Source organism: Pseudonaja textilis, chromosome 14 (assembly GCF_049901715.1).
Source record: "Pseudonaja textilis isolate UNSWEBS1 chromosome 14, rPseTex1.2, whole genome shotgun sequence".
Taxonomy (NCBI): domain Eukaryota; kingdom Metazoa; phylum Chordata; class Lepidosauria; order Squamata; family Elapidae; genus Pseudonaja; species Pseudonaja textilis.
Window position 1 is genome coordinate 3403177 of NC_142003.1, and position 16685 is coordinate 3419861.

The 16685-nt window shown below is 46.4% G+C and overlaps 1 protein-coding gene across 2 annotated transcripts in view; it reads right to left on the reverse strand.

The window, feature by feature from the left end:
• Positions 1-966: 966 nt before the first annotated feature.
• The window catches only part of RADIL (Rap associating with DIL domain), a 35835-nt gene continuing 20116 nt past the window's right edge, over positions 967-16685 (reverse strand). For both annotated transcript variants that reach the window (XM_026704346.2, XM_087941984.1), the window contains 11 exons: positions 15552-15589; positions 13063-13223; positions 11457-11569; positions 8513-8750; positions 8155-8327; positions 7177-7327; positions 6339-6529; positions 5475-5892; positions 4083-4222; positions 3078-3217; positions 967-2172 (listed from right to left, as the gene is read on the reverse strand). In XM_026704346.2, coding sequence (XP_026560131.1) covers positions 2064-2172; positions 3078-3217; positions 4083-4222; positions 5475-5892; positions 6339-6529; positions 7177-7327; positions 8155-8327; positions 8513-8750; positions 11457-11569; positions 13063-13223; positions 15552-15589 — 1872 coding nt within the window. In that variant the 3' untranslated portion in view covers positions 967-2063. The remainder of the gene's footprint in view (positions 2173-3077; positions 3218-4082; positions 4223-5474; positions 5893-6338; positions 6530-7176; positions 7328-8154; positions 8328-8512; positions 8751-11456; positions 11570-13062; positions 13224-15551; positions 15590-16685) is intronic.

The following is a 16685-nucleotide window of genomic DNA, read 5'->3' on the forward strand; positions in this document are numbered from 1 at the left end:
GAACAAGCACCAACGCTGACCTTTTCAATGCCACAGACCCTTAATTTCCTACTTTTCTACTGCAGTCCTTGGCAAACAGCCCGGAAGATAGCGGGGAGCTAGGCAATTAAAATCCACTTTATTTCAGGAATTATTTTTCTGCAGCGTTGCTCCCGGCCACAAATCCTGCCTGCCTTTTGTTTGGCTTGGAAAATGGATTGCGAAGGGAGCCGGCGGGCCAGCAGGGAGCAGCACGGCCTCACCAGAGCGGCAGCGGGCCGATTGTTGGTCTTGGCATCCCGTAGACGGTTGGAAGAACTGAGCAATGCTCTTGGCTGTTGTTGGTCCTCAGCAATTCCAACCATTTGAGGTTCCTAAGAGGAAAATATTTCGAGTTTGAGTCTAGTCATCACCTGCCTAGGCGTTGGCCGCTGGTCTTTCAGACGCCGGCAAAACTCACAAAATGAATTCTCTCCGAGAAGTCCCCAAAGGGAATGACCTCATCAAAGCAAGACATTGAGAGAAGGCGGCCGTCCTGGTTCTCTACAGATTGTGTCTCAGGACAGCCATTAGAGGGCAGGCAAGATTTACTCTCTTAATGTATATCTGCTGCTGTCTAGTGGTGGTCTCAATTATTGCAGCCCAAATTTCTTGTCTATGTAGAGCCGTGGTGGCGCGGTGGTTGGATGGTAGTATTGCAGGCTAATTCTGCTTGACTGCCAGCAGTTCAATCCTCACTGGCTGATGATTGACTCAGCCTTCCGTCCTTCTGAGGTCGGTAAAATGAGGACCCAGATTGTTGGGGGCAAGAGGCTGACTCTGTAAACTGCTTCGGGCTGTAAAGCACCGTGAAATGATATATAAGTCTTAGTGCTCTTGCTGTTGCTGTCTTTCTTTCTCTCTCCTTCCTTCCTTCCTTCCTTCCTTCCTTCCTTCCTTCCTTCCTTCCTTCCTTCCTTCCTCTATCTTTCTTTCTTTCTTTCTCCTTCCTTTCCTTCTTTTTTTCTTCTATCCATCTCAGGTAACTCTGGGTTGCAATGCACATCATAAGGTACATTCTCAGATATGATAACCTTACTGAAAAACCCTGTGAGATAGGCGAAGCTAAGAAATACCAGCAAGAAAGGGTCTTCCTCGGATCCCCTAATCACAACCCAGAGTTCCCACCACGTTAACTTTTGAGAGCTACAACCTGTTATTGCCTTCGGTTTATCACACAGATGATCCAAAGACAGAAATCCAGTATGCAAATTAGCCATATTTGCATGAGAGAACCGCCAGTTCTATTTTTGTTTAAATAGCCCACTTTTCCTTAACGTGCACAGCAACGTTCCCTTCATACTTAACCGGAGGAAGGGAGAGTTTTTATAAAGCATCCCATCTTTGGTTCCTGGCATGCAATTATTATTTCCCAAAACCTCGTTCAAATGTCCTTAAATTGATTTCCACACCCCAGAGCAGGCAGCTGGGGTGACACAGACCATCCTGAGCTGAACAGAAAGATCATTAGGGCAAAAAAGCGTTGAAAGCTTCAGGGCCCCACCGGGTCAACCATGATAGAAATCCACCCCCTCAATATTCTACCCTTAAAGTCCGTTCACTTGAGCCGTCATTGCAACAAATACCGGTTGGCCCAGAGGGCAAAGCAAGATTATGTGCAATGTCTTGAAGATCGTGAAGTCCTTAGCAGGAGCTAAGAAGTCCCAAATAACCAGCTTGGGACCATTGCAAGCTTCGTATTAAAAAAGGATTGTGTGACCCAGATGGCATTCTCTACTGTAAAGCAAAGCAGAGACGGGCTTAGCTGGTTCTGAATCCCAGTACTTGTGAATTGCTAGAAGGTCAACTTTATATGTCCTCTTGACAAATGCTTTCTGGTCAATCCTGGTGGAAAAACCTCTGGATCTCAAGAGTGCGATGGCACTGTTGTCCCTCTTCCCACGCGTACACACAGATTGACCAGTCGCAACTCGAGCCAGAGTTCTGGACTTCCCAGGTGTGTCATCTGCTGATGGGTCCCACCAAGCTTACTCTGCTACCCTCGGAACTCCTTCAACGGTAGGTGAATTACAGAAGACCTGCTGTTACGGAGAAGGTGAAGAGCTATAGCTGATCTTCTTGGCAACTTCCAGGTCAGACTTGGCCACCAGGAAGCGCAGCTTCTTCCCGCCGGATCGGATGAGGTCAACAGCACTGAAAGAAGGAAAGAATTATACATATAATTACTGCAGCAAGAATAACATTCTCTCCCCAAACTGGAAAGCAAGATAGATTCCAAGTGAAGACGCCTTGATTGGGAAAATATTACATTCGCGCCAAAATGGACAGGCTAACACTTGAATTGAAAGAGCGAGACGAACTAGAATATTATAAAAGATGGAACAAATTTTATAAACGAAGGAGCATGAAAGGGTGTTCACAGACTTAGAATAAGTAGAGAAGTGATAAAAAGGAATAAAAGAATTTTAAAAAATGATACACAAAAATGTATATATGTATATAAATGTATTAACTTCTTTTCTTGATTACTAACTGTAAAAAGATTAGACAGAAATGTATGCCAAAAGAGAGAGACCAAGTTCACTGTTTTTTAATGTTTATATTTAATAAAATTTATTAAAAAAGAAAGAAAGAAAAAGAAAAAAAACCAGCTGAAAGGAATAAAAGAAGCATGAGCAACTTCTCCCACTAGTATTTCAACATTCAGCATGCTCCAACCTTTTTAAAGAAGAGATTGGAGATCTATCTGAAATAGGAAGATCTATGTCTGTAAGATGAATTATGAAAATTGAATTACGCTGTACATCTTCCATGTACAGATTTTGGTTATTTTCTTCACATGTAGCCCAGGAAATAAGAAACTGCCCTCAAGATTTGCAAGACTTTCATTATTCCTACTGGAGAGAAAGGAAGTTCAAACCAACGTCCTGTAGCAAGGAAGGACCTGGGATAGTGTGCTCCCAAATTGGATGGCCTCCAAAGGCACCTGAACTACAATTCCCAGAATTCTCTGTCAAAAGCCACCTCAGAGATGGTCATTGTCCCAGGTGGGCAATGGCTTTGTACTGCAAAACCCATCGGCCTGACTTTGTCCTTACCTCTGGTAATGAGAGCCAACAAGGCTGGTGCCGTTGACAGCAAGGATGCGGTCCCCGATGGAGAGTCTGCCATCTGCTGCCGCTGGACTGTCTTGGATCAAAGTCCGGATGTAGATCCCGGGAGAACTTAAAGGGGTGTGCTACAAGACAGTGAAGAGCAAAAGAACACAGGTGAGTTCCGATATCCTAGGTGAACCCCAAGCAGAGTAGCTAAGAGACAGAGAAGAACCTCAGGAGGGTCTTAGCTGAGAAGTTCCAGATCCTCCATGCTCTATCTTATTTCTATCCTTTCTTCCTAAAACAGATGTTTTTGGAGTTTTTCCTCAATCCAGATGTCGATGGATACTCTGTCATCCAAGGTTGTCCCAAAGCTGCTTTTTCAAGAGGCAACTGGACTTTCTTGTTTATGTTTCTTTCTTGTTAGAAGGCTCCACACCCATTGGCACTACTCAGGTGACCTTGATAAGCCTCCAAGCGGCCTCAACGGCTCTCTAAAAGGATGCAAATGACCAGCTGTCTGGAAGGAATATAAATCCTTCCATTTCTCATCACCCAGTCAGAGCTGAAGAAGCTTCTCGGATGAGAAGCGAAGCGTCTTCAAAGAATATCTATGGAGATCCAGGTCATAGTTGTCCCAAAGTCCAGTTGTCTCCTGAAAAAGCACCTTTGAGTCTTCAAAGAATAACAAGGAAGTCTAGTTGCCCCCTTGGGGGAAAAAACAAAAAAGCACCTTTGGATTCCTCAATCCAGCAGTCTCCACGGGTGATAGATTACAATTCCCACCGGCCGTGGTAGTTGGAAGAATTCTAGTCCTGCACATCTGCAGAGCTGTAGCTCAACAGAAAGACAATCTAACAAGCAGATGTTGAACTAGATAACAACACTAGACCAAGGCCAACAGAGAGAAACGCTGTGAGCCTATCAACCATGACTCTTGGAAGCTACTCCTCGCGGTCTTTCTTCTGAAAGAGGCTTCGTACCACATCCCCCAGAGGACCTACTCACCAAGCCATCGATCAACCCCATCCCCAAACCGATGGGGCCCTTTTCCAGCTCCACCACGAAGACATAGCAAAAATCGTCGGTGGCCGAGCTGCGATTCGAAGAAGCCGGAGTGGGAAAGTCATAGGGCGTAGGAGAAGATCCTGAGGCCAAGGAGAACAGCAGATGACCAGATTGTACTTTTTTCAACATGGCACACTGTTTGTCAGTTCCTTCCCCTTCTCTCAACCATCCTCCCCAACCTGGATCTACTTTACTTTATTGTCATTGCACCTTGTACAATGAAATTAAATGCCATCTTCAGTGTACAGTATGACAATGAAAATAAACACAAACACACATCCTTTGCATTCTGTACATTGAATTGAAAACCCCTGGTATTGCATTCATATTGCACTATACAGTAGAATTCAACAGAGCTACTTGCCCTGGGATAGAAGGTATTTTTCAGCCTGTTTGTCCTTGTTTTTATTATTATCCTGTACCGTCTGCCAGACGGTAATAGTTAAAAAAAAAGTGGGTTCCCAGGATGAGAGGGATCTTTGAGGATGTTTTGAACTTTCTTAAGGCAGCGGGAGCTACGAAGCTCTTCCAAAGAGGGGAGAGGGCAACCCATGATCCTCAGGGCAATGACCTTAACCCTCTGGAGTGCTGTCCTATCTAGCTGGATTTCTAACCTGCATTAATCGCTGGGAATTTTGAGATTTGCTCCAACAACCCCACAGAGTCAGAGAGGATTGTGTTCTATTCTTGCATTTCTTTGTAACATTTCTATCCCCTTTTTTCCCTACTAAGATGGATCTGGCTGCTTCAAGCGCAAATTAGCACAGTGGGATACAGTGTACAAAGCCCCCACCCCCGCTTAAAAGGGCCCAAAGCACTAAAGAAACATTCGCCCGGCAATTTTTATAAAAGCAAGCAGCAGGTAATTATCCCCACTATAATAATGTCAGAGGTTTGGAAAAAGCATGCCTAAATTAAACCACATTTGCTTGCTCCCTCAAAGCATAACGACTTGTCACATTGCTGGAAAAGCGTTATAACTGCTCGTTGTTTTCCTGCATTATCCAACATCTGAGGATGTTATCTAGTTGGGTCATGAAACGTCTGCAAGAAAACAGCCAAGTTCAGAGAGCTACCAAGGACCCCACAGCCCTCCCCTCCCTCCTCCTCCTCCTCCTCTCTGTAAGCTGCCCTCCCTTCTAGCACTGATAATATTACTTAGCTGGATCATGAAACGTCTGCAAGAAAATCACCAAGCTCAGAGAGCACCAAGGACCCCACAGTTCAACCCTGAGCTACAGCTAGTCTCCTTTATTGGTTTCCTTTCAACTGTTTCCACATCCTGAAGGTCAAACCATTGGCCATCCAATCCTGGTTAACAATCCTTCATACCTTCCTGGGTTGGGGTTTTGGTCCCGTTGAGTCCGTTTCTGTGAGACTCCGGGATGTCCTTCCCAGGAGTAATTTCTGGGGACAATTCCAGACCAATGGAGTCAAAGATCAGGGGTGTGTTAGGTGGAGTCAGCAAACACGAGGAGTCCATAGACACTGTGATTGCCTTGGTCCCATTCTTTCCCTTTGGTCTCTCAAGTTGTTGCTGTTGGAGAGTGTTGGGTAGCTGTGTCTCACAAGTCCCGTAATCTGAGATGGATAGGTTGGTACCAATGACCTGGGAGACGTTCTCCTCCATCTTTGGCTTCTCACAGGTCGTCATCTGCCTACCATTTGTCCAGTCAAAGGCACTCTCAACTGACCCAATTATTGTCTCAGACTCCGCTGGGGGTGTCACTTGGCAGCTGATCATCTCAGTCTTTAAGAAGAAAGTAGGAGAAAAATATCAGGTTCCAAAAACCAAGAACAACACATTGAGGTTCTTCTGAGCAGTTCCCTTTATGGTTCCTCGCCTATAGACAGAAACTTGCCAAACTAAAGCAAGGGTTTGCATCGATAAAGAGTATACTCTGAGAACCTCTAAGGAGGAGCTGCCTAAATTCTCTTCCTCCCAACCAAACTCCACTGTCTCTTATCCCTCTGGAACATCGTCCTTCCCTCCTGGGAATCCAGACCATATTCCACCCCACCCAAAAAATTATTCTTCCCCTTTGAAAAGATAACGTTACGTTTTCATCCCACGTTAGGACATTTCTACCAATGTCCCACATTATCCTTCAACCCAGCTTAACTCAAAGCAAACTACACTTTGATATAAAACTGACACCCTAGTGAGGCACGCAAACCTTTAAAAGGTGGGGTTACCTTTGGCGTTTCTGCTTCCAGAGAGTCACTGGAGTGGGGACTTTTGCTGCGTAGGCTCCACAGGAAATGGCGGATGTACAGAAGATGCCGGTAGATGTTGTCATCAAGATGATTGGTCTCCAGGTCCACCTTGAACCCTCCGGTGGGCAGCATGATGGGTGGGTGGTTATCAAAAGATTCCAGAACATCATCTGCAAGAAACACACACAACCCATCCAACCATTTGGTTTCAATCTGTGCTTGAATCCACATTCTTCCTAGATTACGAGGGGTACGACGTCCCTCAAGTCAACAGCCCACCCAGTTTTGCGTGTCAGGTCCAAAAGTGGGCAATGCCAAAGACTCAATCTGGGAGGGAGGGAAGTTTGAGATCTATAAACATCTGCCAGGCTGAGTGGAACCCCTTTGGCCCCCAAGATCCAGCTGTTTCAACCCCTGTCCCCATTCAAGGGCTGCAGAGGAAGGGGACTGTGGCTGATCTCCAGGAACAACCATGTCATTTTGCAAACCAAAACATCAACTTCTCTTGGTAACCTCCAGGTGGTGGAAGAACACCTGAATGGACCTTCTGCGGAAGCTTCTCCACAGCTTGAGTGTCTATGAAGATTCAGGTCATGGTTGTCTCAAAGGTGCTTTTTCAAGGGGCAACTGGACTTTCTGGTTTTTCTTTGAAGATGTTTCACTTTTCATTCAAGAAGCTTCCTCAGCAGAGAAGCCTCTTGGATGAGAAGCGACATGTCTTCAAAGGAAAACCAGGAAGTCCAGTTGCCTCTTGAAAAAGCACCTTTGTTCCACCCTGAGGTTTTCCAGGTCAACTGCATAACATCAGGTGCCTCACCTGTCCTCACAGCTGCAAGGGCATCATTGTTGCTGGGTTGCCAAGCTGGGACACACCCCATGGCAGAAGAAGTCTGGTACTGGGTCAGGATGTGATTGAGCTGTGCTGGGTTCAAGGCAGGAAACTCACTTCTCAAGACAGGCCAGGTCATCTGAGCAAAGGAAGACTCAAGTAAGCTCTCTTTTTTAAAAACTCTGCTTCTAAGTTGTGTCAGTTTGGGCTGATCTTAAGGCTAACATGCAGGTTTGGGGAAAACTTCCTAGAAAGCCCTGTTTCTGACCACAACAAATGCATGGATCGAAAAATCTTTAAAAATACTTTGGCGTGAATAAAACATAGACTCAAAAAAAATATATGCAAAAATAGTCCTGTAAGGATGATAGTTTGAACTTTATTCTCCCAATTTCCACATTTCTACCTAAATTGAACTGTGCATGGAGAACCCAAATCTGAGCCTCAAACATGGTTGTGCATTGTTGAAAAATCAGTTCAGGAAATTTTTGATTGTGGCAGAGCTTCCTTGAGTTCAAAATGGAAAGTGAGCTGGAGGAGATATCTCAGGTCCCAGAAATGCCAGGACACAGTGTCTCCTTTGGGTCTCTTTGGTTATGCGTTGCACAACAGCACCTGAAGTTCTAGCCATGACCCATCTTGACCAATCGATGAATTCCGGATGGCCTCAATGGAAGAGTGCCAGAAGTCTATGCTACCCTTATGTCAAACAAGCTGGGCTGGGAAGAGTAGCATGCCAAACCTTCCTCTTTCTAGAACTTCTGGATATCTATGGTGGCCATCTACTATCTTCAGCAGCTAGCCATTCCTGGTCACGAGCTGATCCATGCCTTCAAGGTCATGTTAAGGTCTTTGGATTTAAGAGCCGAAACAGCATTGAAACTTACCAGATGTGGCTGATGCAGTAAGAATGAATCAGCTCAGCATAGCGCGCAAAACTCACTCTGGTGCCTTCTACAGACTCACCTGCAGCAGCTGAGAATTTGGCATGGCTAACAGGCTGGCCATACTGGAGAGTTTGCAGAAGAACTGGTCTGCCAGTGGCCCCAGGCCCACGCTCTGGGCCCATTCCAGAAGGACACGCAGGGTAGCCCGTATCCTGACCCCCTTTGACCAGTGGAAACAGCCCAGAGAAGAACCTGGACATGAGAGAGGAAGAACAGGATCATCCACATCCGGCTGATGTATTTCTAGAGTCCTTCAAGCTTCATAGAAGGAAAAGGAGATCTTTCACTGCAGGTCATTGGGAAACAGGCAGTGCCCCATGGTTTTATGAGTTACCCAAGCCAGGATGAACCAACTGCCTTGGTGGAAAGCCACACACCTTTTTCCATGAGCTGGTTGAAGAGGAGGGTGTTGGAGAAGAAGAAGAGGTAGGCGAACATCTGGGAGGTGACTTCAGGGTGGACATCATACTGATGGAGAAGGTCCAGGGCAGCTTGGTAAATCAACACCACTTTGTGGATTTCCTCGGGCAACGGGGGCGGGGAGAGCCAACCGTCCCGGCCTTCACCCTGGAAGGGGTTGCACTCCAGCAATGGGGGCAGAGCCACATAGAGAGACTGTGGAAGAGGGACAGAGAGGAAGAAGAAAGTGGACAGTCACTTGTCTGAAATGGTAGAGGGTCTCCTTCTTGAGCAGTGGGCTGGGTTAGAGGACCTCCAAGATCCCTTCCATCCAGGGGTGGGATTAAAAAATTTTAACAACCAGTTCTGTGGACATGGCTTAGGTGGTGGGTGTGGCTTGGTGGTCATGTGACTGGCTGGTCGTGGCCAGCTCAACACCACTCCCATCAAGGCACGCATCTCCTCGCCTGGCCTCTCGTGACTGTGAGGGTGCTGCAACAGTCGTAAGTGTGAAAAACGGTCATAAGTCACTTTTTTCAGTGCCATTGTAACTTTGAATGGTCCCTCCACACAAGCAAAGTACCAGCAAAGGAGGGGAAAAAAAACTCCAGAGAAGTTCCACAGACACGAAGTCTAGTCCTGCCAAGAATGTAACAAGGATTAATGGAGAGGCAGTTTCTGTAAGCAACACCAGAATGTTTCCTTCCTGCCTTCCTTACAGGATTAGCCCAGTAATTTCTTCTAACAACCGGTTCTCCGAACTGCTTAGAATGTTAACAACCGGTTCTAGCAAATCGGTGCAAACTGGTAGAATCCCACCCCTGCTTCCATCTCTATTCTGATTGACAGCGGAGCTCAAGTAGATGCAAAGGTGGACCCCGAGGAGATGCCCTTCTTGTGCTCCAGGTAGGCAGCAGCTTAGCTTCCCATCTGGGTCTTAGTTTAGACTCAAGGCCACCGCCACCCATCTCCTGATCTTATTTGTTTTCCGCAAGGAGAAAAAATACATTTAAGGGTTGTTGTTGTTTTAACGCAGCGATCGGCTTCTCTCTTCTGCTCTCTCTCTCTCTCTCTCCCTCTGCCCCATCTAACATCTGGATTGCAAATTCCTCGGAGAGGCGCCTTTCTCCGTCCCCTCTCTCTCTCTCTCTCTCTCTCTCTCTCTCCCTCTGCCCCATCTAACATCTGGATTGCAAATTCCTCGGAGAGGCGCCTTTCTCCGTCCCCTCTCTCTCTCTCTCTCTCTCTCTCTCTCTCTCTTGCATTTCTACTATGCGGCCAAAAAAAAAAAATCGGGTAGGAGGCTCTTCCTGCACCGCAGAATATGCTCTCAAATCTGCTCCTCCCCTCCCCGCCAGCAGCGGAAGGAATCTCAGAAGAGGGGAGGAAGAAACCCCCAAACAGAGCAGACTGTGTGCAAGAGGGAAGAAAGGAGGCTTTCTGTCTGAAGGACAGAGTGACGTCCTTCCCCCTCCCCCGGAGAAGGAACTCTTCGGCCATTTCAGGGATTGACTCCTGGCGTGGAGTGAGACAGGAACCTCCCCCAACTTGGAAAGCTGCCCAGATGTTCCTCCTCTCACCGAGTCCCTTGGTCTTCCTCCCTCCCTCCTTTCCTCGTTGGGATCCAATAAGTCCCAACAGCTCTGTTCTCCAGTGTGGGCTCTCCCCCCCCCACTCCTGGACCGACGAGGAACCAGGAAGTTGGCAAGGAGATCTTTGCCCCTTTCAACCATTCATGAAAGGAGAGTGCAAGGGTCCCATCCAGGGGTAGGCTGCCGGGGGTTCAGGAGACCGCCCTAGCTAAGATTCTGTGCCGTTTGGGGAACCCACCAAATCCCAGTCTGGGCTGGTCCTGCCCACACCACCCCTCCCCTCCCAGGAGCCCCCACGTGGCCCGTTTTGGATGCAGGTAAGTGCAGGGTGCATGCGGAGGCTCGGGGAGGGCGGAAAATGGGCCTCCTGTGAGTTTGGGAAGGCTGGAAAGGGTCCATTTCCAGCTTCCAGAGAGCCTCTGGAGCCCGGGGAGCCCGTTTTTGCCCTCCTAGAAGCTTGAGAAAAGCCTCCGGAGCCTGGGGAAGACAAAAATGCCCCCCTCCCCACTGTGGTGCAGGAGGCCGACGTGAACACGTCCCTCGTAGACACGCCCACCCAGCAACCAGGCAGAGGACCCATTGCTAAAAGAGAGAGAGAGAGAGAGAGAGAGAGAGAGAGACTTTTGGCTTCATGCAAGGAAAGCAGCAGAAGCAGCAGAAGTCTTTCTTTCTCTCCCCCAAACTCCGCCAGAAATGAGTCTTTGCCGGCACAGCCTCTTGGAGCAGGAGGCCTTGCAGGGTCCCAAAGACTCATTTCTGGCAGAGTTTGGGGGAGAGAAAGAAAGATTTTGGCTACTTTCCTTGCATGCAGCCAAAAACAGAAGAAGAAAGAAGCGGAAAGAAGCAGCCCGGTGGCCAGACCAGGCGTGTGGGGTGAGTGGGGCAAGTTTCCCCCCCTCCGCCCTTTCCCCCCCTCCCCTCATTACCTCGTGCTGTTCACAATGCAAGCGATTCAAGCCTTGTGTTACCACGGGCCATGTGGGAAGCGCAGCCTTGTGTTTCCGCACATCCTGGATTAACTGCTTTGAGTGGGGGGGGGGGGACATTTCTCTGCAGCCCAACAAAATTTTCTCATGGGCCACCAAAATTTTCTCATGGACCACCAGTTGTCCTGGGCCCACCGGTTGGCGACCACTGCTCTAGCTGACAGGCACTTACACACGCACACACACACACACTTACTTGCAGGGAGAAAGTAGTCTCAAACATGGATCTGGTTTCTCCTCCCCTTCCTGTTTTAGCTACCTATTCAGCTGGGAAGGAGGATTCAGTGAAGGCCCTCAGGGAAAATCCCCGTTTTTTTCCCTGGAGCCAGTTCGGGTTGATGTACCTTGGAGATGTAGTAAACACATTGTTGAAAAGTGTACATGACCACTTCCTCCAAAACCGTCATGGCTTCCTCACTGGCTGTGATGGTCAAAGAGAAGAGGGATTCTTTGGATCCTGAAAAAGAAAAAGAGACACATTCCAGATGTGGAGATTTCAGACAGCATCGGCTTTCTGGATCGGTCCAGCTCAACTCGGAAACTCACTTTTAGAAGCTTTCTTCCTCCTGACATGCTAGCTTTCTACTTTTTTTTTTTTGCTGGGGGGCGGGGGAGGGGAATAGGGATTGGATTGAATCCACTGGATCGGAGCTGAACTTTCAGTGGCATTTCATTCTTGACCTTCTTCGCTGTGCTATCAGCCTGGGAACTGAGATAGGACGAAAAACATGGAAGGCGTCCAGAACATGGTTTGTTTGCTCTCTCTCTCTCTCTCTCTCTCTCTCTCTCTCTCTCTCTCTCTCTCTTTTCCCTTTGGGGTGAAGCTAGACAAGGAGGAGGGGGAGAAGGAGAAGCAGCAAAGATTACACAAGGTCAACCAGCTGAGGAATTGGCCAGTTTTCATCCAACTCAAGCTTCCCTTGCCCTGGGAAATAGTTCTGTTCAACGGAGGAGGGATTTTCTCTTTGGCTGGACATCCGCAAAGGAGAAAAAGATGCATGGGTGGTTTGTCTTGTAGAACCTTTCGTGATCCAGCTGGTGGCCCACATAAAATTGTTGCTTGGACACAAAGAGAGTGATTTCCTCAATCATTTTGCCCATTCTGACCTGGGGGGAATCACATTACAGCCCTGGTCAAAAGGGCCCAGCAGAGAAGATACCACCTGAGACTTCTCAGAAGACAACAACGGAAAAACTGCTGGTGACCTTCTACTACTGCTGCACCATAGAGAGTATCTTAACTCACTGCACCTGTGTAGGGTTTGCCAACTGCACAGTGGCAGATAGGACAGCACTCCAGAGGGTTAAGGTCATTGCCCAGAAGATCATGGGTTGCCCTCTCCCCACTTTGGAAGAGCTTCGTAGCTCCCGCTGCCTTAAGAAAGTTCAAAACATTCTCAAAGATCCATCTCATCCTGGGCACCCCTTTTTTTTAACTATTACCATCTGGCAGACGGTACAGGACAATAATAAAAACAAGGACAAAGAGTCTGAAAAACAGCTTCTATCCCAGGGGCAGGAACTCTATTGAATTCTACTTTATAGTGCCATATGAATGTGCTATCAGGGGTTTTCAATTTAATTGCACAGAATGTGTAGGATGTGTGTTTATTTTCACGGTCATGACGTGCACTGAAGATGGTGTTTGTTTTCGTTGTACGAGGTGCAATGACAATAAAGTAAACTAAAAAAAAATGCCGGCTCTGTTTAATCACAATAGATCTCCAGGTGGGTTGCAATTAACAAAACCAAGAAAAACATCTCCAATATCACTCACCATGGTCCTTGATGGCCAAGGAGATGGAGTTCAGGAATATTTGAAGTGCCATCAGCTTCCCCCAACCCTGAGAAATGGCACTGGGTGAAAGTCAACTTCTACTTGCGCCCGAACATTTCAAGGAAGCTCTTATCGACATCTCAACTCTCGGAACGGACATCCCACCCACTTACCTTTGATGTCCAGTTCTTCTTCCATGTTCTGGATGTACACGGGGGACTTCTGCTGAATGAAGTACAGGATTTCGATGGAGTTGGACATCCAGAAAACGATGTGCTGAAGGTCGGGGAGAAGGTCTGAGATGGTAAAGCGGGAAAGCGACACTGGATCCTGGCTGACAAAACAGACCAAGAATTAAAAGGAAGCCTTAAGGTGGCTAGGGGAGCTTTTCCCAGACCCGCCTTCCAGATGTGCTAAGAGAACAGCTCCCAGGCTTCTCACGTAGTTCTATTTTGAGGGCTGTGTTCCTAGCACATCTGGAAGACTGTAGGTTGGGAAGGGTGAGAATTGCCTCTCCTCTCCCTATTTCAATCCCCAGTAGGGTTGTGGCTTTTGTGCCTCTCTGAAGCCAAGGACAAAAACCTGCTGGAAATGCATTCAGTCTTCAGATTAATGGAATGACCATCTTGGCTTCCCATGAAAAGCAGCAAATCTATTTGTGGATCTTGCAGGAACAAAGGCTGATCCAGATGTAGTAAGATCTGTGCTGTCACGTAGCCTGCCGGACCAGCTCACCTGCCCCCAATGGAGCCAGGATGAAGAAGTCTCAATCTGAAAGCGTGGACTACCAGTCTGCAATCCAGCAAAGGTGGGGAATATTTCGTGACAGTTTTCCAGCCAGTCTAGCAATCCCTCACTTCATAGGAAGGAAATGAGGGAGGAAGGAAGGATTCTGATGCTTCCTGCTCGATCCCCACAAGGAAATTCAGTAGGGAAGGCAGAAATTTCTCCTCCTTCACTCCTTTCTTATCCATTTTTGGTCTTTCTATTTAGGTAAGGAAATATCTCTAAAACATTGATCCAATGGGGACACAGATTGTATAATCTCTACTCAAACAACACCGTAAATTGCACTAATGAATTTCAAAGCTTCGAGTAGAAACACGGGTCTTCCTGGCAAAAATATTCCCCTTTGCTTAGCCCTACATGGCACTAATATTTTGTTTTATTTTTATTTTTTTGCTGGCTCAGAGTCATCTCATTTTAAAGCATGCCTCCTTTTCTCACGCCTGCTGTGTTCCATCCATTTTTTCCTCCTCTATCAGATTATTGAGGGTTTTTTTTCCCAATGCCACCCCAGAGAGGCTTGAAAATTGTGGCATATAAAAATGGGCTTATTTCTCCACACAGTGAGATCTGCCAAAATGAGAGCCTTTCACTCCCGCCCTTCACTTTCTCCGGTAAGATTGCTTCCATTAAAGGAACTGAAAACTCCGGATTTACATTTTCGTGTTGTTTTTACCCCACTTAGTTTTTTTTTTTCTCTTTTCTTCAAATGTTGCCATCGTAACTCAACCCTTTCGGCGTGCAGAGAGTCTCTTCGAAGCCGTTTGATCTTTATGGAAGATATTTTGAGGTCCTGCTATCAAATTCTTGCATGGGGGCGTGGGAGAGATAAAGAGGTTTGCTAATCTGGTATGTGAGCGCCTGCTACTCAAACAAGATAAAGGAGTCATGTGTTCAAGGAAAACAGACTGACAGCCGTTGCAATTTGCTGAAATATATCACCATCTCTTTTGTGGGTCATCTTTGTGAGCAACAAAACCTACGCAACTTACATTTTGCTCCCAGGGAGTGCAAATTCTGCAACAAGAACGGCTGGGTTTTTTAATCAATAACACTTCTGTCAAAATTGTAACACATGACGACCTCTCTAGGATTACTAGAATACATTCTAATGGCTAAGGCACCACTAGGAGGTGGTGAGTTCTAGTTCTGCCTTAAGGCACGAAAACCGGTTGGGTGACTTTGGGCCAATCACCAGGAGACGGCGAGTTCTAGTTCTGCCTTAGGAATGAAAGCTAACTGAGTGACTTTGAGCTAATCACCAGGAGACGGTGAGTTGTAGTTCTGCCTTAAGGCACAAAAAGTGGTTGGATGACTTTGGGCCAATCACAAGGAGACGGAGAGTTCTAGTTCTACCTTAGGCATGAAAGCTAACTGAGTGATTTTAAGCTAATAACCAGGAGACGGTGAGTTCTAATCCCACCTTAGACATGCAAACTGGCTGGGTGACTTTAGGTTTCTCTCTAAACCCAACATACCTCACAGGATTGTGGTTTGGAGGAAAATAAGAGTTTGAGGAAAGGTACACTCACTACCTTGAGTTATTATAAAGACCAGGTAAAACTCTGATGAAATAAATAAAAAAAATAATTTAGGTTAACCTCAGGAAAAGATCACTGAGTAATAATAAACCCAATAATAAAAGCCAAGTAAAATCAAAACTCTGTAGACAGTCATCAGGTCTAGCCTCACTTTAAAAGGAATTACCAAATTCTGGTGCTACCACAGAAGAAGGCCCTGTTTTGTCCCAACACCAACAAAGTATTTTTTGGGTGGAAGGATTTTCCTTGACTCGGGTTCTGAAGAGATCTCAGCCTTTAACCCTTGCGTGAGAGAGGAACTATTCTTGAAAGAAATATGAATACAGGAAACTTACTGTAAAGATTGCTTTTCCGCAAGCTCGTTTGTTTTCTCCTAGAAGCAGAAAACACATCGAAACAAATTAAAACAAAACAAAACAAAAAAAATCAAAATACATGCCAGTGATCTAAAGGAAAACAGACGTGGACAAAACTACCTTGTGATTTCCAGATTCTGCACTGCATGGATAACCAAAACAGCACCGTTTTTGTGCAAGAATTCATGTTCTTTTCAAGATTTCTAGCTCCTTGACCACACATTCCATTTCTGGTGGCAATTAGGAGGATAACCAAGGATTTCGTCTACATTTTTACACAGACCGAGCCAATTCACATTATCTCAATGAGCGTGGCCATCAAAAATGTAGATTTCATTCAGTGCCTGTGCTTCTTTTAACGTCGATGGCACGGGAGGGCCCTGCAAAGCTTTTCAATCTCAAAACAGTTTGGAAATCCAAAATGCTTCAAAGTTTGAAATGAGCGTTTGGCATTCCAGAGAGGCTGCTCTGATCGCCCTCAACATATTTTGATCTCAAAAAAAAAAAAACCCACCATTTTGGATTCAAAGCCATTGTGCCAACCGCAAACTTTGCATTCAGCAGCTTTTTGAAAAATAGCAAAACGGATAAACAGTGCATATTTTGAGAACAGAACGCCCACCGTCAAGTCTTGCTGTGGAATGAGGACAAAAATGAGAACTTTAGTGTCATCTGTGTAATTTGCCTTTTCTGGGAAAGGAAAGGCATTCAGATACCATGCAAATTTTGACATGGAGAAGAGGGGAAAGGAACCAAGAAAACCAGAGGGGTACAAACAGAAGGGAGTCTTCGTAGCTCAGGGTTGAAATGAGGGGTCATTGGTCCTGTCGGAGCTTATTTTCCTGCATGACCCAACTAGGGAACATCATCAGGCAGCATTGAGCTAGTTTGGGTAATGAAACGTCTACAAGAAAACAACGGAGGCCAGAGAGCATCAAAGACTCATCAGTTCAAGCATCTATTTGTGGTTCTAGGATCCTGGTCCAGAATCCTTGTAGGCCAGGATTGAAATGAAAGATCCTTGGTGCTCTCTGAGCTTGGTGGTTTTCTGAAGACGTTGAATTACCCATCTGGGCAACATCTGACAACATCTTAAATAACAGCTTAATCAAA